Genomic DNA, 16,794 nt, shown 5'->3' on the forward strand with positions numbered 1-16,794 from the left:
CAGAATCCAACATTCATAAAAGAGGAGGAGGAAATACCTCATTTCGGTACTCCACAAGCACCAAACAATCACTCCATGTAATTATAAACTCACTAAATGTATGTAACTATGTAAGCAAGCTCAACGAACCAAAAATTCTCTCCGTACTCCCACTAGTACCTCCTCCCCTTTCCCCTCTCCCCTAAGCTGCTTTTGCTTACCCCATCCTCCTCCCATCTGCCACCTCCATCGTCCTGCCACCATCTTCAACTTCACTCCTGACACACCACTGTGTCACTCACAGCCCTACCTTCTTCATCTTTACACCTGACTTTCCACCGTGGCCCTCATAGCCCCTTCTCCTACCACTTCTCACAGACATCCATGGAAGTCTCCAACCTCGTCACTCGAACAGAAAACATCTCATGCGAAGAACCCAGACTTTAGCTCCCTCCAAACCAAACCTCATCCACATCGCCGGATCTCAACCTCGTAGCCAAACTCATTACCTCCAAAGACACCAACCTCAGTTACGTTAGAGAAATTATTCTCAAGGCATGGAAACCAGTCTACCCAATGGAGGTCAAACACCTGAACAAAAACATCTTCATATTTTCCTTCCAACATGAAGTAGACGCACATAGAGCTTTCATTAGGAGCCCTTGGTCATGCCGTTAAGGCCACCTCGTCCTTAAAAAATGGAGTCTGGACATCACATGGCAAGAAATAGACTTCTCAACAACTACCCTCTGGGCTCAGATCCACGGGCTCCCTGCTCTGTGGAAAACAGAGGACAATATAAGGAAGATAGGCTCTCATATTGGGGTGGTTCAAGAAATAGATCTAGTAGGAGAGCCTGGTGGCGCATGGAAGAAATTCCTTCGAGTCCGAGTCGACATTCCCTTAGACAAGCCTTTACGCCCAGGTTTTTTTCTACCCAGTCCAAATAAAACCAATACATGGGTTGGCTTAAAATATGAGAAGCTTGCAGACTTCGGTTACAACTGCGGGGTCATCGGTCATGAGGAAAAATCTTTTCATTCCATCCGGACTGTCCAAACCAGATTTCAGGTGTGCTCATCATCTCTCTTCTCTCCCACCAGCCCCCTAACCCATCCTATACAGCAACACTGGACTCCCCCTCCTTTGGGATGGATCAAAATCAATGTGGATGCCGTTGTTTCATCCAACCTCGCCTTCATTGCTGTTTTCGCAAGGAACCACTTGGGCACCCCTATCAAAACTTGGGCGAGAACCATCAGGAAATCCACCCCTCTCCAAGCTAAAACCAAAGCACTTCTATGGGCTGTTCAGCTTGCCAGAATAGAGAAGTGGAGCCATGTACTATTCGAAGGAGATGCCAAGCAGTGCTTTGATGCCATCAACGCTCTGGATTCCCAAGTCCCTTGGGCTATTCTCACCCCCATCTCTGATATTCGCTGTTTAGCTGTTTATTTTGTTTCCTTTGCTTTTGTTTGGGTCCCTAGATCCTGCAATGGTGCTGCGCACCATACAGCTAGGACTGCTTTAGACTCTAGGATGTCTTTTTGTTTCCATAAGGATAATCTTCCTCCTGACTTGTTGGTTGTGTGTAAGGAAGATTTCCCCAATTGTATTTTGTCTTCTTAGCTAATGAATTGCAGATTATAAAAAAATAAATAAATAAATAAACTCACTAAATGTTTATGTCAATTGGTTTTCTTTAATAATTGTAAGTTTTACTTTATTTTTCTTTTTTTTTTTATGAATTAATACGTAATGCATGTCAAATCTTATTTTATTTTTTTTAACGTCAGAATTTGCATAGGGAGGCTGCTTGGTTGGGCCGGGGAGGAGATATTGGTGGGGCCCAATAGTTTCTTCTTGGTCCCATCAGTATCTTCCCCCACCCCCCAAAGAAATTGGTGAGAAATGAGGTGTGAGAAATTGTTTGATGGGAAACTATCCATATACCACACTCTTTTCCCTTTTTTTAACTCAAATTTAAGGGATCCCCCCAAACTATTGACAAATTTTTATATAGGAGTATGTATGTAAATTTATAAAAACTAAATTTTCTATCATCTCATATTTATTTTTAATCAAACAAAAGAGTTTATCATCCCTCAATTTCCTATTCTCTCAACCAAACACACATGAGAGAAAATGAAATCTTTTCTATCCTTCACATTTTCATCTCCCAATCAAACAAAGCCCTAGTTTTAGGTCTCATGTCACCCACAACTATTTCTATGATTGCTAAGCATATAATATTCACTAGACAAACACATAAATCTCCAATTGGAATGAATGGGAAATTTTGACCTTAAAAAAGCCTCTAAACATGCTCGTTGGGCATGAGTCTAGTTTTTATATAAATGACTTGAAATTACTAATGAACCTTGACACACATGGTACTTCTTATTCTCACAAGTTTGGATTCAGTATGAACACAAAAAAACAAAACAAAAAACAGAAAACAAAAAAACAAAAACAAAACAAAAACTTGAAAAGTCTAGATATACCTCAGCTTCAAAGAATTCTGGTAATTCACTTATCTGATCCAATAAACAAGTATTGCCACCATTATTAGTATTTTCTTCTTCATGTTCTTTGTCTCTTGAAGCTTTTGTTCCTAGCCTTCCTACACTTTGTCCTCTTCCTCTACTAACTATAACTGTGTTCCTTTTCTCAAAAATCATTGAGACTATAATCATACAACTCAAAAGCTTGGTAGAATATAAAATCAAAAAGATTTTGTAGAATATATATATATATATATATATAGGATGATGGTTTAGTTTTTATGGAAATGGAATTTTAAATTAAATGACTTGAAATTACTAATGAATCTTGACACACATGGTACTTCTTATTCTCACAAGTTTGGATTCAGTATGAACACAAAAAAACAAAACAAAAAACAGAAAACAAAAAAACAAAAACAAAACAAAAACTTGAAAAGTCTAGATATACCTCAGCTTCAAAGAATTCTGGTAATTCACTTATCTGATCCAATAAACAAGTATTGCCACCATTATTAGTATTTTCTTCTTCATGTTCTTTGTCTCTTGAAGCTTTTGTTCCTAGCCTTCCTACACTTTGTCCTCTTCCTCTACTAACTATAACTGTGTTCCTTTTCTCAAAAATCATTGAGACTACAATCATACAACTCAAAAGCTTGGTAGAATATAAAATCAAAAAGATTTTGTAGAATATATATATATATATATAGGATGATGGTATAGTTTTTATGGAAATGGAATTTTAAAAAGACACAAAAAAAATATAAATCCCGGAATATCTAGCATAAAATATGAAATTTTTTGGAAGCAAATCTAATGGTAGTGATTACTCGCCTTTTCGCATGCGTTATATTTCGGATGATTGTAAAGTTTTTAAGGTCACCATATTTTATAAAGACAAACAAAATGTATATCCTGGAATATCTGACGTAGCATCGGAAATCTTTTGGAAGCAAATCTAATGGTAGTGATTACTTGCCTTTGCGCATGCGTTATGCGTGTGTTTAAAGAATTTATTTTTATTAATACTTTTTTATATAGAAAAAAAATATATATTTATATATATCCATGAATTCCGCATAGAATCCGAAAACTTGTGGAAGCGAATCAAATGGTAGTGATTACTTGTCTTTTCGCATGCATTATATATAGGATGATGATATAGTTTCTAAGGAAACCAAAGTTTATATAAAGATACAAAAAATATAAATCCCGAAATATCAGGCTTAGAATTTGAAATCTTTTGGAAGCAAATTTAATGGTAGTGATTACTTACCATGTTTAATGCATTATGTGTTTGTGCTTAGAGGGAAAAAAAAAAATTTCTCAATAAATTATTTTTAGAGATAGTTTCAACCTATGACGTTCACTCCTGATAATTGCTCTATATCACACCAATTGGTTTTTTTGCATAGGCGGAGAATGAATCTCAAATCTCTTATTCAACTAAAAATGACATTATTAGTTGAGCAAACTTTTTTTTTATTTTCTTAATACATAATACAATATTTTAAAATTGTAAGAACAAATAGTTTATGTGTCCTAATTCTATGGCGTCTACTCTTAATAATTTTTCTTTATCATCAGACCAAGATACCAATTGGTTTTTTGGTATATACAGAGATTGAATCCTAGATCTCTTATTTGACTATAAGAGATTTTACTAGTTGAATTAACTAAAACACACCTTTTTTTTTTCTAAATACATAATACAACATTTTAAACCGTAAGCACAAATAGTTAGGGGATTCTAGCATTTTACTCCTATTTTTAAAAATATTTGGCAATATGCCTCTGTTTCCAAACTATTTTGGTCCATGTTTTGAAACTCGCTTTTCTCAAAATCAAGTTTCAATGAAAAACTTGATTGGTTTAAAATTGAGTTATACCCGATCAAACTTAAAAAAGAAAAAATATATATATATATATATATATAATTTGCATGGAACTCAAGTTCATGGAGCTCAAGTTCCCTTTAAAACGCCACTATAGGTCTATCTGAACGTAGCTATAGGTTTGGGGTGATCAAACTTAAAAATAAATAAATAAATAAATAAATTGCATGGAATTCGAGTTCTTTTTAAAACTCTATTATAGGTCTATCTGAACGCAGCTATAGGTTTGGGATGATCAAACTTAAAATAAAAAAATAAAAAAAGATTGCATGGAATTCGAGTTTATGGAGCTCAAGTTCCATGCAATTTATTTATTTATAAGTTTGATCGCCCCATACTCGATTTTCTACCAATCAAGTTTTTTGATTGAAACTTGATTTTAATAAAATTGAGTTTTGAAACAGGGGCATGGACCTCAATAGTTTCAAAACATGGACATATTGCCAAATATTTTTAAAAATAGGGGTAAAATGCTAGAATCTCCCAAATAGTTATGGTATACATAAAATACGTATGCATAAACAAGTGGGCCACCATCTGGGTCAAGTTGAATTACACGTGCTTTGGGCTGGTCAAATAGAATCAGAGCATAAAAGAGGACGGATTTGAGAAGGAAAAAAGAGGACGGATTTTGAAGGAAAAGAGAGTGAGTTGTGACTCATCCTTTTTTGATGCATTACCAAATTAATTGAGGATTGAAAAAATAGAATTTGTATAATTGAATGAGATATTCTAAAGGGACTATCTCATCCTAATTGATTTCAGTTTTAGACAACTTTTTCTAGGATTAATGCAATAGTCATTGTTCTGTATATTCCATTATTGCAATTAAATTTTAATGCCATTGTCAATTATTTCTAAATTGACTGTCAAAACAGTGTTCCAAAAAGTTTTACAGTGGTTATTTTTGGGATTAAGTTTTGTTCTTGTATTAGATGGGATGATTTTTTTTTTTTTTTTTTTTAAAATAATCATGAAATTTTATTGAGAACAAGCTGGGAACCCAGCAATAAAGAACAAGCAAGGCTCCTTAAACGGCAAGCCTACTGCAACAGTTACCACAAACCTGCTGGCTAGAGTATGGCTACAACAATAAAGAAATCCGCATGCCAGATCACAAATAACACTAAAACAACCAGACTCAAACAAAACCAACAATCCATCCACATGACAACTCCAAAAATAAACCCACAAGGAAGAATTTGCATAATCCATGAGCTAAGAAGGCCTCCTCTTAAGAACAGGATCTGCAAATCCTCAACGATAACGGAGTTCTTGATTTATGTTGGAACTAGCATAAAACTTTCCTCACTGAATCCGAAACATAAATTGCTTTTTGATGAAATCCACATTCTGATCTTCAATTCTAATCAAACCTTGGAAGGTAATTGATAATTTGACAAAATACTAATAATAATAATAAATTTTTTAATATAACTGCATAATGTGTGTGTATATATCTGTTAAATATTAGTATTGATACACCATGTTGAATATGCTAGTATAGATGCGAAAGAGAAAGCATAAAGTATAGAGCATAATAACACATGAAGGTTATGTGATTCAGCCTAACGGTTTACATCCACGGAGAAAATCCTAAAGGGCTACATCAATAATATATTATAATGTAGTACAAATCAATTCACCCATTGCCTCCTTTTCCCACGTTGGCTCTCTCTTCATGAGAAACCTACGACGGTGAAAACCTTTGCGCCTATCTTGTATAGGCAGCCTCCCTTTCCTTACACCGGTGGAACACTCCTCCTTTTTTCTTCCTTTTCACCCACATCCTCACATGGACGACATCACAGGGAAGTGTGCGAGCTTATCACTGAACACGAAGGAAGCCTAAATAGTCAGTCTTGCCCCTGACGTTGTGAACAACAGCAGAATCCTTGTTGCTCGGCTCTTCACAAAACGTCGTGCTAATGTGGAAGCTTTAGTGCGAACTCTCAAAAGCATGTGGCGCTCTGTTCAGAACTTCGAGGTTTGTGACCTTGGCTCAAACACAGTCCTGATCATCTTTGATGATGACGCTGCGCCGATGAAAATCCTTACACAAGGGCCTTGGTCTTTTGACAAATACTTGATTGAGCTGTACAAACCAAAAGACGACGAATCTGTAGATGATGCAACGTTCCTTCATACATCTTTCTGGGTACAAATCCACAACCTCCCTCTTTGATGAATGACTAGAGAGAATGCCGAAGTCATAGGGAATACACTGGGCATTGTGGAGCAAGTCGATGTGTCTGCGAATGGTGAATGTTGTGGTCGCTATATACGGGTCCGAGTTCACATCAAGATAGATTAACCTCTCTGCCGAGGTAGGTTCGTAAACATGGGCGAGACCAAACCACTGTGGATATCCTTTCAGTATGAACGCCTGCCAATATTCTGTTATTGGTGCGGCACCCTAAACCACGATGAGAGGGATTGTAAGCTCTGGACAGATAGTGGGGGCACATAATCAAAGGACGAGCAATAGTACGGCGCATGGCTCAGGGCCGCCATAGGCAACCTCCAACAACTACAAGTTGTACACTCCTCTGCTATCCCTCACTCCGCCCCTCCCCGCACTGCCAGACCAACTCCCACACCTCCGATGAGAACAACGGCTCCCACAGACGAAGGTGCTCACCAATACGATGATTCTTGGAGCAACGATGCTCAAGGCCAGAGTAGCCATATGCCGGAAGACCGGCAACGTAACAGGCAAAAAAATAGCCATGGCCTCCCTCTTTCCCACGTGACAACCGGAGTAGGTGAACCACACACGAGCAGCGTGGCTGGTAGTCCCAAGGGAGCGTCTGACACACCTATGTCCCACTCAAAAGTCACGTTAAAGCTGCCTATTTCTGAACCTGCAAAAAGCTTAGCTTGGAGTAGTGAGCCAGACCCTACAGAAGGTTACGTTACCAAAGTTGAACTCTCCCAAAAGCAAGTAAACTCCGGAGGTAATGTCTCCTCAAACCCAGCTAAGTCAAGCACCTTGGAAGCAAGTGAAGTACGCCGAATGACAGTGACAAGAGATAAATTGGCAATAATCGAGAATATGGAAAATGATGTTTTGCAAGCAATGGCAAAAGCTGAAAAAGGTCAAGGATTACAATTGGATATTAATATTGGGCCTACACCTATGATATTTGAAGATGGAGTGGGCTGGATTGATGATCCGGTTGGGCCCAAGGGGAGATTTTGGAAGTGTATTATTAGAAGTGGTGAAATACAAAGCCCAGCACCTACCACTAACAAAGGAGCCCAAAAGAGAAATGGCCCAACACCCTTACAGGAACTTGACCCAAACTCCATCCCCTTGAAGTGAAAGAAAGGAAAGACGTTGGTAGAGATTGCATGGGAAAACAAACATGACATGGTTGGTGACATGGCGGAGGCTGCTGTGCAGCCCTGCCCAGCCCAATGAGTATCTTATCCTGGAACTGCCAAGGGCTTGGGAACTCTCGGTCAGTTCTTGCACTTACCAAAATGGTGAAAGTTGAAGCTCCCTTTTTGATCTTCCTTGTGGAGACAAAAGCCAACGTAGCACATATGTCAAAGATTCAGACAAAGGTAGACTACACGCAAGGAATAATAGTCCTGAGTGATGGGAAGAGTGGTGGTCTTGCCCTCCTATGGAAAGAAGGCACAACTGTTTGGACCCATAAGTATTCAAAATCCCACATTGACGTCATCATTCCTAATTCTGTAACCAGCCAGCATTAGAGGGCCACTGGTTTCTATGGCCACCCTGATATGCAGAAGAGACATACATCTTGGAAGCTCCTAGAATATATATATGCACAGCTTGAACTCCTTTGGGTTGTTTTTGGGGACTTCAATGAGATTACTCACGCTGATGAAAAATGTGGATGGGCAGAGAGGAGTGCTGATCAAATGATGGCATTTAGAGATGCCCTTAACTTTTGTGACCTCCAAGACTTGGGCTTTAGTGGCCCAAACTACACGTGGTGCAATGGAAGACTTGGGCAACAATGTACGTTAATTTTCCTTGATAGAATGGTGACAAACTCCGCATGGCGAGCCATATTTCGCGGAGCAAAGGTGCAACATCGATCTATGATGACCTTTGACCACTATTCCTTACTGCTGCACTTAACCCACGGACACAAAGCTCGGAAACGAAAGCGTTGGTTCTGTTTTGAAACAATGTGGCTGCAGGACCCAGCATGTAAGGAAGTTGTGGAATTAGCTTGGAATGGCATTAGCACTATTAGTGAGAACTACACCATCCAAGCTAAAGTAAAGAATTGTCAGGACCAACTCCAATGGTGGAACAAAAATTTTTTTGGGCACATTAATAAGCAGCTAAAGGATCGGCAGGAAAAACTTTAGCAACTTGAGTCCCTTAACACGCTACATGAATATGCTGAGGATATTCAACGTCTGCGGAAAGAAATAAATGAGTTAATGGATAAGGAAAATGACATGTGGTACCAGAGATCACGAGCTCTATGGATGCAGGAAGGAGACCGCAACACCAAGTTTTTTCACTCTACAGCAACTTAGAGGCGTCGAAAAAACACTATCCTAGGACTGCAAGATGACTTTGGTTGCTGGAGAGACAATGCGGAGGACATAGAGACTATTGTGTTGGACTATTACACATCTATTTTTCAATCAGACATGCCATCCACTTTTGCAGCAGTTGAGGAAGCTCTTGAACCAAAGGTAACACCAGAAATGAATGCCGTTTTGCTCAGTGAGTTCCACCCTGATGAAGTGAGAGATGCTCTCTAACAAATGCACCCACTCAAATCCCCCGGACCCGACGGTATGCCACCTGTCTTTTATCAGAAATTTTGGAATATTGTCGGATCAAATGTTACAGAATGTGTTCTTAGTACTTTAAACTCTGGTATCATGCCCTCTGATATAAATGCCACACACATATGTTTAATCCTAAAAAATTCTAATCCACAAAAAATCACAGACTACTGCCCCATTAGCCTCAGTAATGTTCTTTCCTGCATCATCTCAAAAGTCTTGGCTAATCACTTAAAACAGATTCTGTCTGATGTCATTAGCACCTCCCAAAGTGCTTTTCTCTCTACTAGGTTGATCACAGACAACGTATTGGTAGCATTTGAAACAATGCATCATATCAACCAAAGGCGTAAGGGGAAGGATGGTCTCATGGCCATCAAGCTTGACATGAGTAAGGCTTTTAACCGAGTTGAGTGGCCATGCTTGGAAAGGATCATGAGGAAACTTGGCTTCCATGACCGTTGGATTTCTATGATGATGATGTGTGTCATAACCGTATCATACTTGGTTTTACTAAATGAGGAACCTCGAGGAATGATCAGGCCAACCAGGGGGATCCGGCAAGGCGATCCAATATCCCCCTACCTATTTCTATTATGTGCGGACGGACTCTCGGCCATGCTTAAAAAGGAAGAACTCCAAGGTCACATCAAAGGTGTCTCGGTCTGCCGTGGAGCGCCACCCATCTCGCGCCTCCTATTTGTAGACGACAGCTTAATATTTTGCAAGGCCAATATGAGTGAGTGTAACAAAGTTTGGAAGGTGTTGAAAGACTATGAGGCAGCCTCGGGTCAGTGGATGAATAGAGAAAAAACTTCTCTATTTTTCAGCAAAAACACAATCATGGAAATCCAAAACTCCATCAAAAGCCTCTTTGGAGCCCAAATTATCAAGCAACACGGCCAATACTTGGGACTCCCCTCTCTAATCGGCAAAGGTAAAAAAAAAAAGCTTTCAACAAACTAAAAGACCAGGTGGGGAAAAAGATAGCAGGATGGAAAGGGAAGCTTCTCTCAAATGCGGGTCGAGAAACACTCATTAAAGTCGTCGCGCAAGTGGCTCCAACCTATACAATGAGTTGCTTCAAATTGTCGGAATCACTATGTAGAGAACTTGGCTCCATGATTAGTCGATTCTGGTGGGGGCAGAGAAATGTAGAGAGGAAAATACCTTGGATTGCTTGGGATAAGCTTTGCAAGCCGAAGGTTGATGGGGGCATGGGCTTTAGGGATTTAAAGGCTTTCAACCTAACTCTCTTGGCAAAACAGGGCTGGCGCCTCATGAAGAACCAAAACTCCCTGTTCCACCAAGTCTTCAAGGCCAAGTACTTTGCAAATGATTCTTTTTTGGATGCACAACTTGGCAAACGGCCCTCCTTCGCATGGCAGAGTATTATGGCCGCGAAAGATGTTATTCTTGAAGGCACTCGGTGGAACATTGGCAATGGTGCAAAAGTCTGAATCTGGGAAGACAAATGGATGCCAACCCCGTCATCTTACAAAGTGGTGAGCCCTCGTATGACCCTGAGTAATGGAGATTATGTTTCATGCCTAATTGACCAAGAGCAGCATGCGTGGAAAGTGGATGCTATTCACTGTACCTTCCTACCACATGAAGCCCAAGTAATATTAGGGATCCCACTTAGCTCCCTCCCCATTGTGGATTGCCTAGTTTGGGCTGTAACACCAAATGGGGCCTTCTCTGTTCGCAGTGCTTACCATGTGGCTAAGAAGCTTCTTGACAGCCAAGCTGAAGGACAGTGCTCAGACAACTCAGCAATGAAAGCCTTATGGAAGTTGATATGGGGTCTGAAATGTCTGAGCAAAATACGAAACTTCGCCTGGAGAGCTTGTAAGAACATTCTTCCAACGAAGACCCGACTTCGAGACCGCCACATTCCAATTGAGGTGGACTATGATCTGTGTGAGGGGGTTGAAACCATAGGGCGTGTCTTTTGGAAATGCAACTTAGCCAAAGAGGTATGGACTACCCTCAAGATTCACCCACCTAATCAGTCATGGGAGCCTCGTGATTTCATAGATATACTCTGGCTATTCCAGGAAAATCACTCCCATGTTGACTTGGAAATCCTCATTACCACGGCATGGGGCATTTGGAACAATAGGAGCAGTATTTGGCAGGGAGCCATTTCAAAAACTGCTTTGAGAATCATTAATGATGCCCACCGATTCATGATTGAGTATTGGAAAGTAGCAAGCCACCCCACGCCCAGGCAAGCAGTAACCTCTCCCAAATTTTGGAAACCTCCGCCCCCAGACTGGTACAAAATAAATGTTGATGCCGCAGTGTTCGCCGAAGTGTGTTAGTGTGGCCTTAGGGTTGTGATCCGTAATGACAGTGGGCAACTCATGGGAGCGCTTTCGAAAATGCTTCCGTATCCGCTAGGAGCATTGGAAGCAGAGGCCAAGGCTGTGGAATGTGGGATTATCTTCGCATGGGAGCTGGGACTTAGACAAGTCATTGTGGAAGGGGACTCACAGGTGGTAATCCATGCATTCAACCGTGGGACCAATACCCCCCTGCCAATCCAGCAAATCATCTCAGGTGCTCAGACCTGGCTGCCAAACTTCAGATCATGGAAAGCAACTTTCGCTCAATGAGATTGTAACAAGGCAGCCCATTTAATGGCTAGGCATGCTAAAGACATTATAGATTGTTTAATATGGGTGGAAGATACTCCCCCTACCATTGTATCTCAGATTCAATCTGATGTAATTTCCTTGGGTCTTACCCACGTTGAATGAAATTTACAACTCTTTCCCTATCAAAATAATAATAATAATAATAATAATAATAATAATGATAATGTAATACAAATCCTGTGTTATAATGAATCATAACATGGGTATATATAGTAGATTAAACCCTAAGCTAATAGACTTCTAATACAAGTAGGAGACTTGACTTGCACACAAAGTAGAATTAGGCTTGGGCTTATACTAATGGGCTAATATATCTCTAACAATATCAATTTATGTAAAGAAATCAAACCTGAAGCATATAACTGCAGACAGTCAAAACCCTGATGGTATAAAGTTGATCAGGGAATTTATAGAGATGATATCTTGTGGATTCACCATGTCCCAACTCAATCCCAAAGTTGATTAAGGAGTCTAGATCCGCATCTTCTATCAGCAATCAAAATGGAAAATTGAAAATTTTGTTATCCATATATATTTAAATTGAACATTCCATTATTCATAAACAATTTGAACCTTAAATTTGGTGCTTGAATGCCTTTTCTGTGATATTCTATATACATACAATTTTCTTTCACCCCTTAAACATTGTTTTTCATACAATTTCTAAAATTTGGACTTGGCCATAATATATCAAAGTTGAAAAAGGCAACACAAGAATGCGTAGAACACATCCACATTGCTTTATACTATCATATAGACCACGAACACAAGAATCATATATATTTTTATCAAATGGATGGATCCATCCCAATTCGTGACATGTACAACATAAGTTTACAAATTACAGCACAATGAGAGAGAGAGAGAGAGTTTTACTGTTATTTTTTTTTTAACCACAATTTTTATACTATATTAGGGTGAGGTGGCTTATATAATAAGTCTTTTGGGGACTTCTAATTTTTCGATACAATCCTCAGTTATGTTCCTTAGCCTTTAAAGTTTAAATGCATCAACATTGCCTTTCGTTTTATATTCCACTCAGGATCTTGTTAGGTATTTTATTCTGCTTGAGATCTTTGCTCTCTATAGATGGTTTTTGCAAAACAATCCTCTCCCACAAATTTCTCAGTTAATCGGCGGTGGGAATGAGTCCAAATCTTCTGTCTCACTTTTCCTGCTTCACTCTGTACTCTACAAATAAATATTTGACATATATTCACCTAATTAATTAAATACTACTATTAATTAATAATTGTAGTATTAATAAGTCAATAATCATAGTATTTAATTAATTAGGTGAATAAGTGGCAAGTATTTATTGGTGGAGTATAGAGTGAAGTAGAAAAAATGGGACAGAAGATTGATAGTTTATAACTTTCAGTGGTACGGGGAACGACATCGTTCCTTGAGCCCTTAGTTTCTTTTTTCTTTTTTCTTTTTTTTGGTAATTAACATTTTTATTTTTTTAAATTAAGAAATTAAAATTCAAAAAAAAAAAATTCGTCCAAAATGACGTCGTTTTGGTGGTTAGTAAATGGCAGCACTTAACAAAAGACTAACAGAAGACTGAATTGATTATACTTTAAAACTTAGAGGACTAAAATGATAAAATTAAAACTTAGAAGATTGAAATGACAAAAAGTGAAACTTAGAGGGTTAGTTTTGCATTTTAGCCATTTTCTTTTCAACCAAATAAAAGAGTTTTTCATTCTCACTTTTCTATCCTCCCAACCAAACAAAGCCCTAGTGTTAGGTCTCATTGGACAAACACATAAATCTCCAATTGGGATGAATTAGAAATTTTGATATTAAAAAAAAAAAATCCTCTGAACATATAAATAAATAACTTCAAATTAAGGTTATTATATATATAAATAACTTGAAATTGCCGATGAGCCTTGACTCAAATGGTAATTCTTCCTCTCACAGGTGTGGGTAGAGGGTAAGGTTGTAAAGCTAAAAACCGAATGAGGGGTGTGTGTGTGTTAACAACAAAAGTAAAACACTCACACACACAAAAAAAATCATTAAAAAAAGCATGAAAAGTCTGGATATACCTCAACTTCAAGAATTCTGGTAATTCACTGATCCAATCATATAAGCATCTATAGCCACCATCATTAATACTTTCTTCTTGCTCTTTGTCTCTTGAAACCTCTACTTCCAGCCCTCCTACACTTTGTTCTCTTCCTCTACAAACTAATACCACGTTTCTCTTCTCAAAAATCATTGAAACTATAATTGTAAAATTCAAAGGCTTGGCAGTTGAAGCCTCTTCAAATACATACAAGGAGAGCGTCGCGAAGGAATCCTATGGTCAAAAGATGATGCGTTTGCTCAAGTGATGAGGGCAGAACCTTCAGGACATGTACGTGGAGCTTGTAATTTTTTTTACAAACTATTTTACAAAAAAAAAAAAAAATTACAAACTACTGATGTAGTGAGTGATTATTGGTAAATGAAAAAGTGATGTTAATGGTAGACCTAAATGAAAAAGAGTAAAAAGTTGGCCACAACATTAGTTTGTAAAAATGTTGTAAAATAGTTTGTGTCTATAGCATTACTCCATCTTGCAAAATCTCAACCCACCTTCCATCAATCATTTATTCAGTCTATTTATAAGAGGATCCCATTTTGGATTAACTTTTCGGCTGTTGCAAAATACCCTTAAATATATATATATATATATTTTGAGTAAAAGGGAATATATATTAAAGAAACTATATGGCTAAGTGTGAGCGCACAGTCTTGCGCCTAACTCACGTTCTGTGGTTTGTCCCCCTTTAGGAAGTATGCCTTAGCCGAATGGACTAAAGGCGGAGGATTTGGGAGCCGCCACCTATTTAGGTCCAAGAACCAAATTGGGCCTTTCAGGATAATTACTTACATGCATAGGTTTGCTTTAATGGTTAAAGCTTTATAAATAAATAAATATATATATATATATATATATGTGGGGCCTGAAAGTCTAATAGCCTCGGCCCATTTTACATCTGGCCCAAGGCCCATGTCGAGGATGGAGAGTCACCCGAGGACGCTGCATAAAGGTCTGAGCTGTAAGGACCCCGCCGAGGATGACCCTGTCCTCGGTGGACCAAGGCCAACACCAAGTGGGGGAACAAGCCCAGGACAGGTTGTCACCTTCACAATAAATGCGCTCACCTAACCCTTTGACCGCACTAATGGAGATGTGACTCTTGGACAGGGCAACCTTGGCCACTACAAATCACATGATTACTGATAATACAGTTGATGGGACAGACGGTCAGAAGGAAAGCGCATGGATGATCAACAGGTGGAAGAAAGAGATGGTGAGAAGAGGGCTATATAAGGGGAACCAACAGAACAGTGAAGGGGGGGACCTCAAGCAAGATCCTCGAAACGGTGCCGAGGAGAGACTTTGAGGAGTAACTTTGGCGTGCCAACCTTGAACGGGTGTGAGTCCAGTTTTGGGAGTTATCCGTTTGTTAGGACCTAGTTCTTGAACTCACTCTCTAAAAATGTATTGTTTGGGCTTATGGGATGAATTTCCTTTTGTTTTACGAGGGCTTTTCCAAATTGAGTCCTTATAATTGGCGCCATTTGTAGGAAAGGATTAGGGCGTTAGCAGGCGCGACGGCTAGCGATTTCCACCGTTAGGGGCTTGCGCAAGGTTGGGTAGTTTTTCGTCACCACCGGCAATACTGACCCCGACTTCAAAAAAAAAAAAAAAAAAATGAAGTAACAACCAACAATAACACTTTTGCACAAGATATGATCGTTGCAGGAAAGTAAAAGATTCAGAGAATAGGAGAAGGAAACAAACACCACAACGTTTTATTAATTGAAAAGTAAATACAAGATACAAACAGAGGCTCAAACAGGCGTGTTTTAAAGCTAATTCTACAAACAGAGGCCCAGACGTGCCTGTTTTAAAACTAACTTTTGGGAAGGGGGCTGAGGCAGGCTTGTTTTAAGGCTGCCAACAACCCCCGGGCCGGTGCGGTTGGTGCCAGCGAGAAGAGAGGAGCAGATGCATGGGCGCATGACGACCCCTCCCCATGATGTTCCCTTGATTCTTTCCCGGTCCCACTGTGGTTGGCCGTTGGATACAGCAACAGTCGGGCACCGGACATGACGTAATCTTGCGGGCCTCCACCGATGGGTAGGCTAGGCATGAGTCACTGCTAGTCTGAAGGGCAGGTATTGGTGCGCCCCGGAGAAGAGCATTATGTACTTTGCGGACCTCCCTCCTGACCGCCATGCACGACACCATCAAGATGACGCCCGAACTCTGCCGTGCTGGAAGTCTAACGCAGGCTACAGCCACAACGGCTCTCGGTCGAGGGAGGAGGACTTTTGGCCTGTGTGCCCTCACTTCCATCCAAGGCTGCCCCATTTCTCCAAACTCTTGTCACAATCCTGGCAAGGTTATTGAAGGGGCTTGGAAAGCTAAAGGGTCGTGTTTCCTATTTTGTTAGAGGTTTCATGGGGTATGGAAGGATGTTTCCCCCTAGAGAGCCTTATATAGAATATGTAGGCTTGTGGGAATTGATCCACACAGAATTTGAGAAAAGGGTTATCAACGGCATTAATCCTGACCAAATTTCAAGAAGGCCGTAGACCGCTAGATCTGCATCAATCCACGAGGATATTAATGAGGGCGCGTCTCACACATCAAAACGTTAGGCGCAGAACGCGAACAGTCAGGGGACGCCTCGTAACTGAGGAGGGCGGAAGCTTCAATTGAAGGCAGGGTTACCGCCACGCGCAAGGTTAGAAGTCCGAACCACCCCTGCCCAGAGCACTGCGAGGTCAAGGATCCGGCCTGAGGATGGCCCACTTCTGGTGAAGCAGGGCCGAAGCCATCATCATGACAAAAATAAGATTCCAAGTGCCGAGGACAAACTCCTTCATCCCATACAGAAGTGTTAGACAGAACCAAGGCCTTGCATGGTCCTCAGACTCAAGCCTATAGGAAAACTAAAT

General features: G+C 39.9%; 2 protein-coding genes across 2 annotated transcripts; both read left to right on the plus strand.

Annotated features, from left to right (window-relative positions):
* The first annotated feature begins 10,236 nt into the window (after nt 1–10,236).
* LOC136066405 (uncharacterized mitochondrial protein AtMg00310-like) lies at nt 10,237–10,623 on the plus strand. The gene has a single exon (XM_065770691.1). It carries the CDS (start codon nt 10,237–10,239, stop codon nt 10,621–10,623), a length of 387 nt encoding a protein of 128 aa, XP_065626763.1.
* An 18-nt stretch (nt 10,624–10,641) lies between these two features.
* On the plus strand, nt 10,642–11,784 carry LOC136066406 (uncharacterized). Its single transcript, XM_065770692.1, has 2 exons — nt 10,642–11,444; nt 11,523–11,784. The coding sequence occupies exons 1-2, from the start codon at nt 10,642–10,644 to the stop codon at nt 11,782–11,784; spliced, it is 1,065 nt and encodes a 354-aa protein (XP_065626764.1).
* Nucleotides 11,785–16,794: the final 5,010 nt, after the last annotated feature.

The sequence above is a fragment of the Quercus suber genome, unplaced genomic scaffold, assembly GCF_002906115.3.
Source record: "Quercus suber isolate HL8 unplaced genomic scaffold, Cork oak 2.0 scaffold_34, whole genome shotgun sequence".
Lineage (NCBI taxonomy): Eukaryota > Viridiplantae > Streptophyta > Magnoliopsida > Fagales > Fagaceae > Quercus > Quercus suber.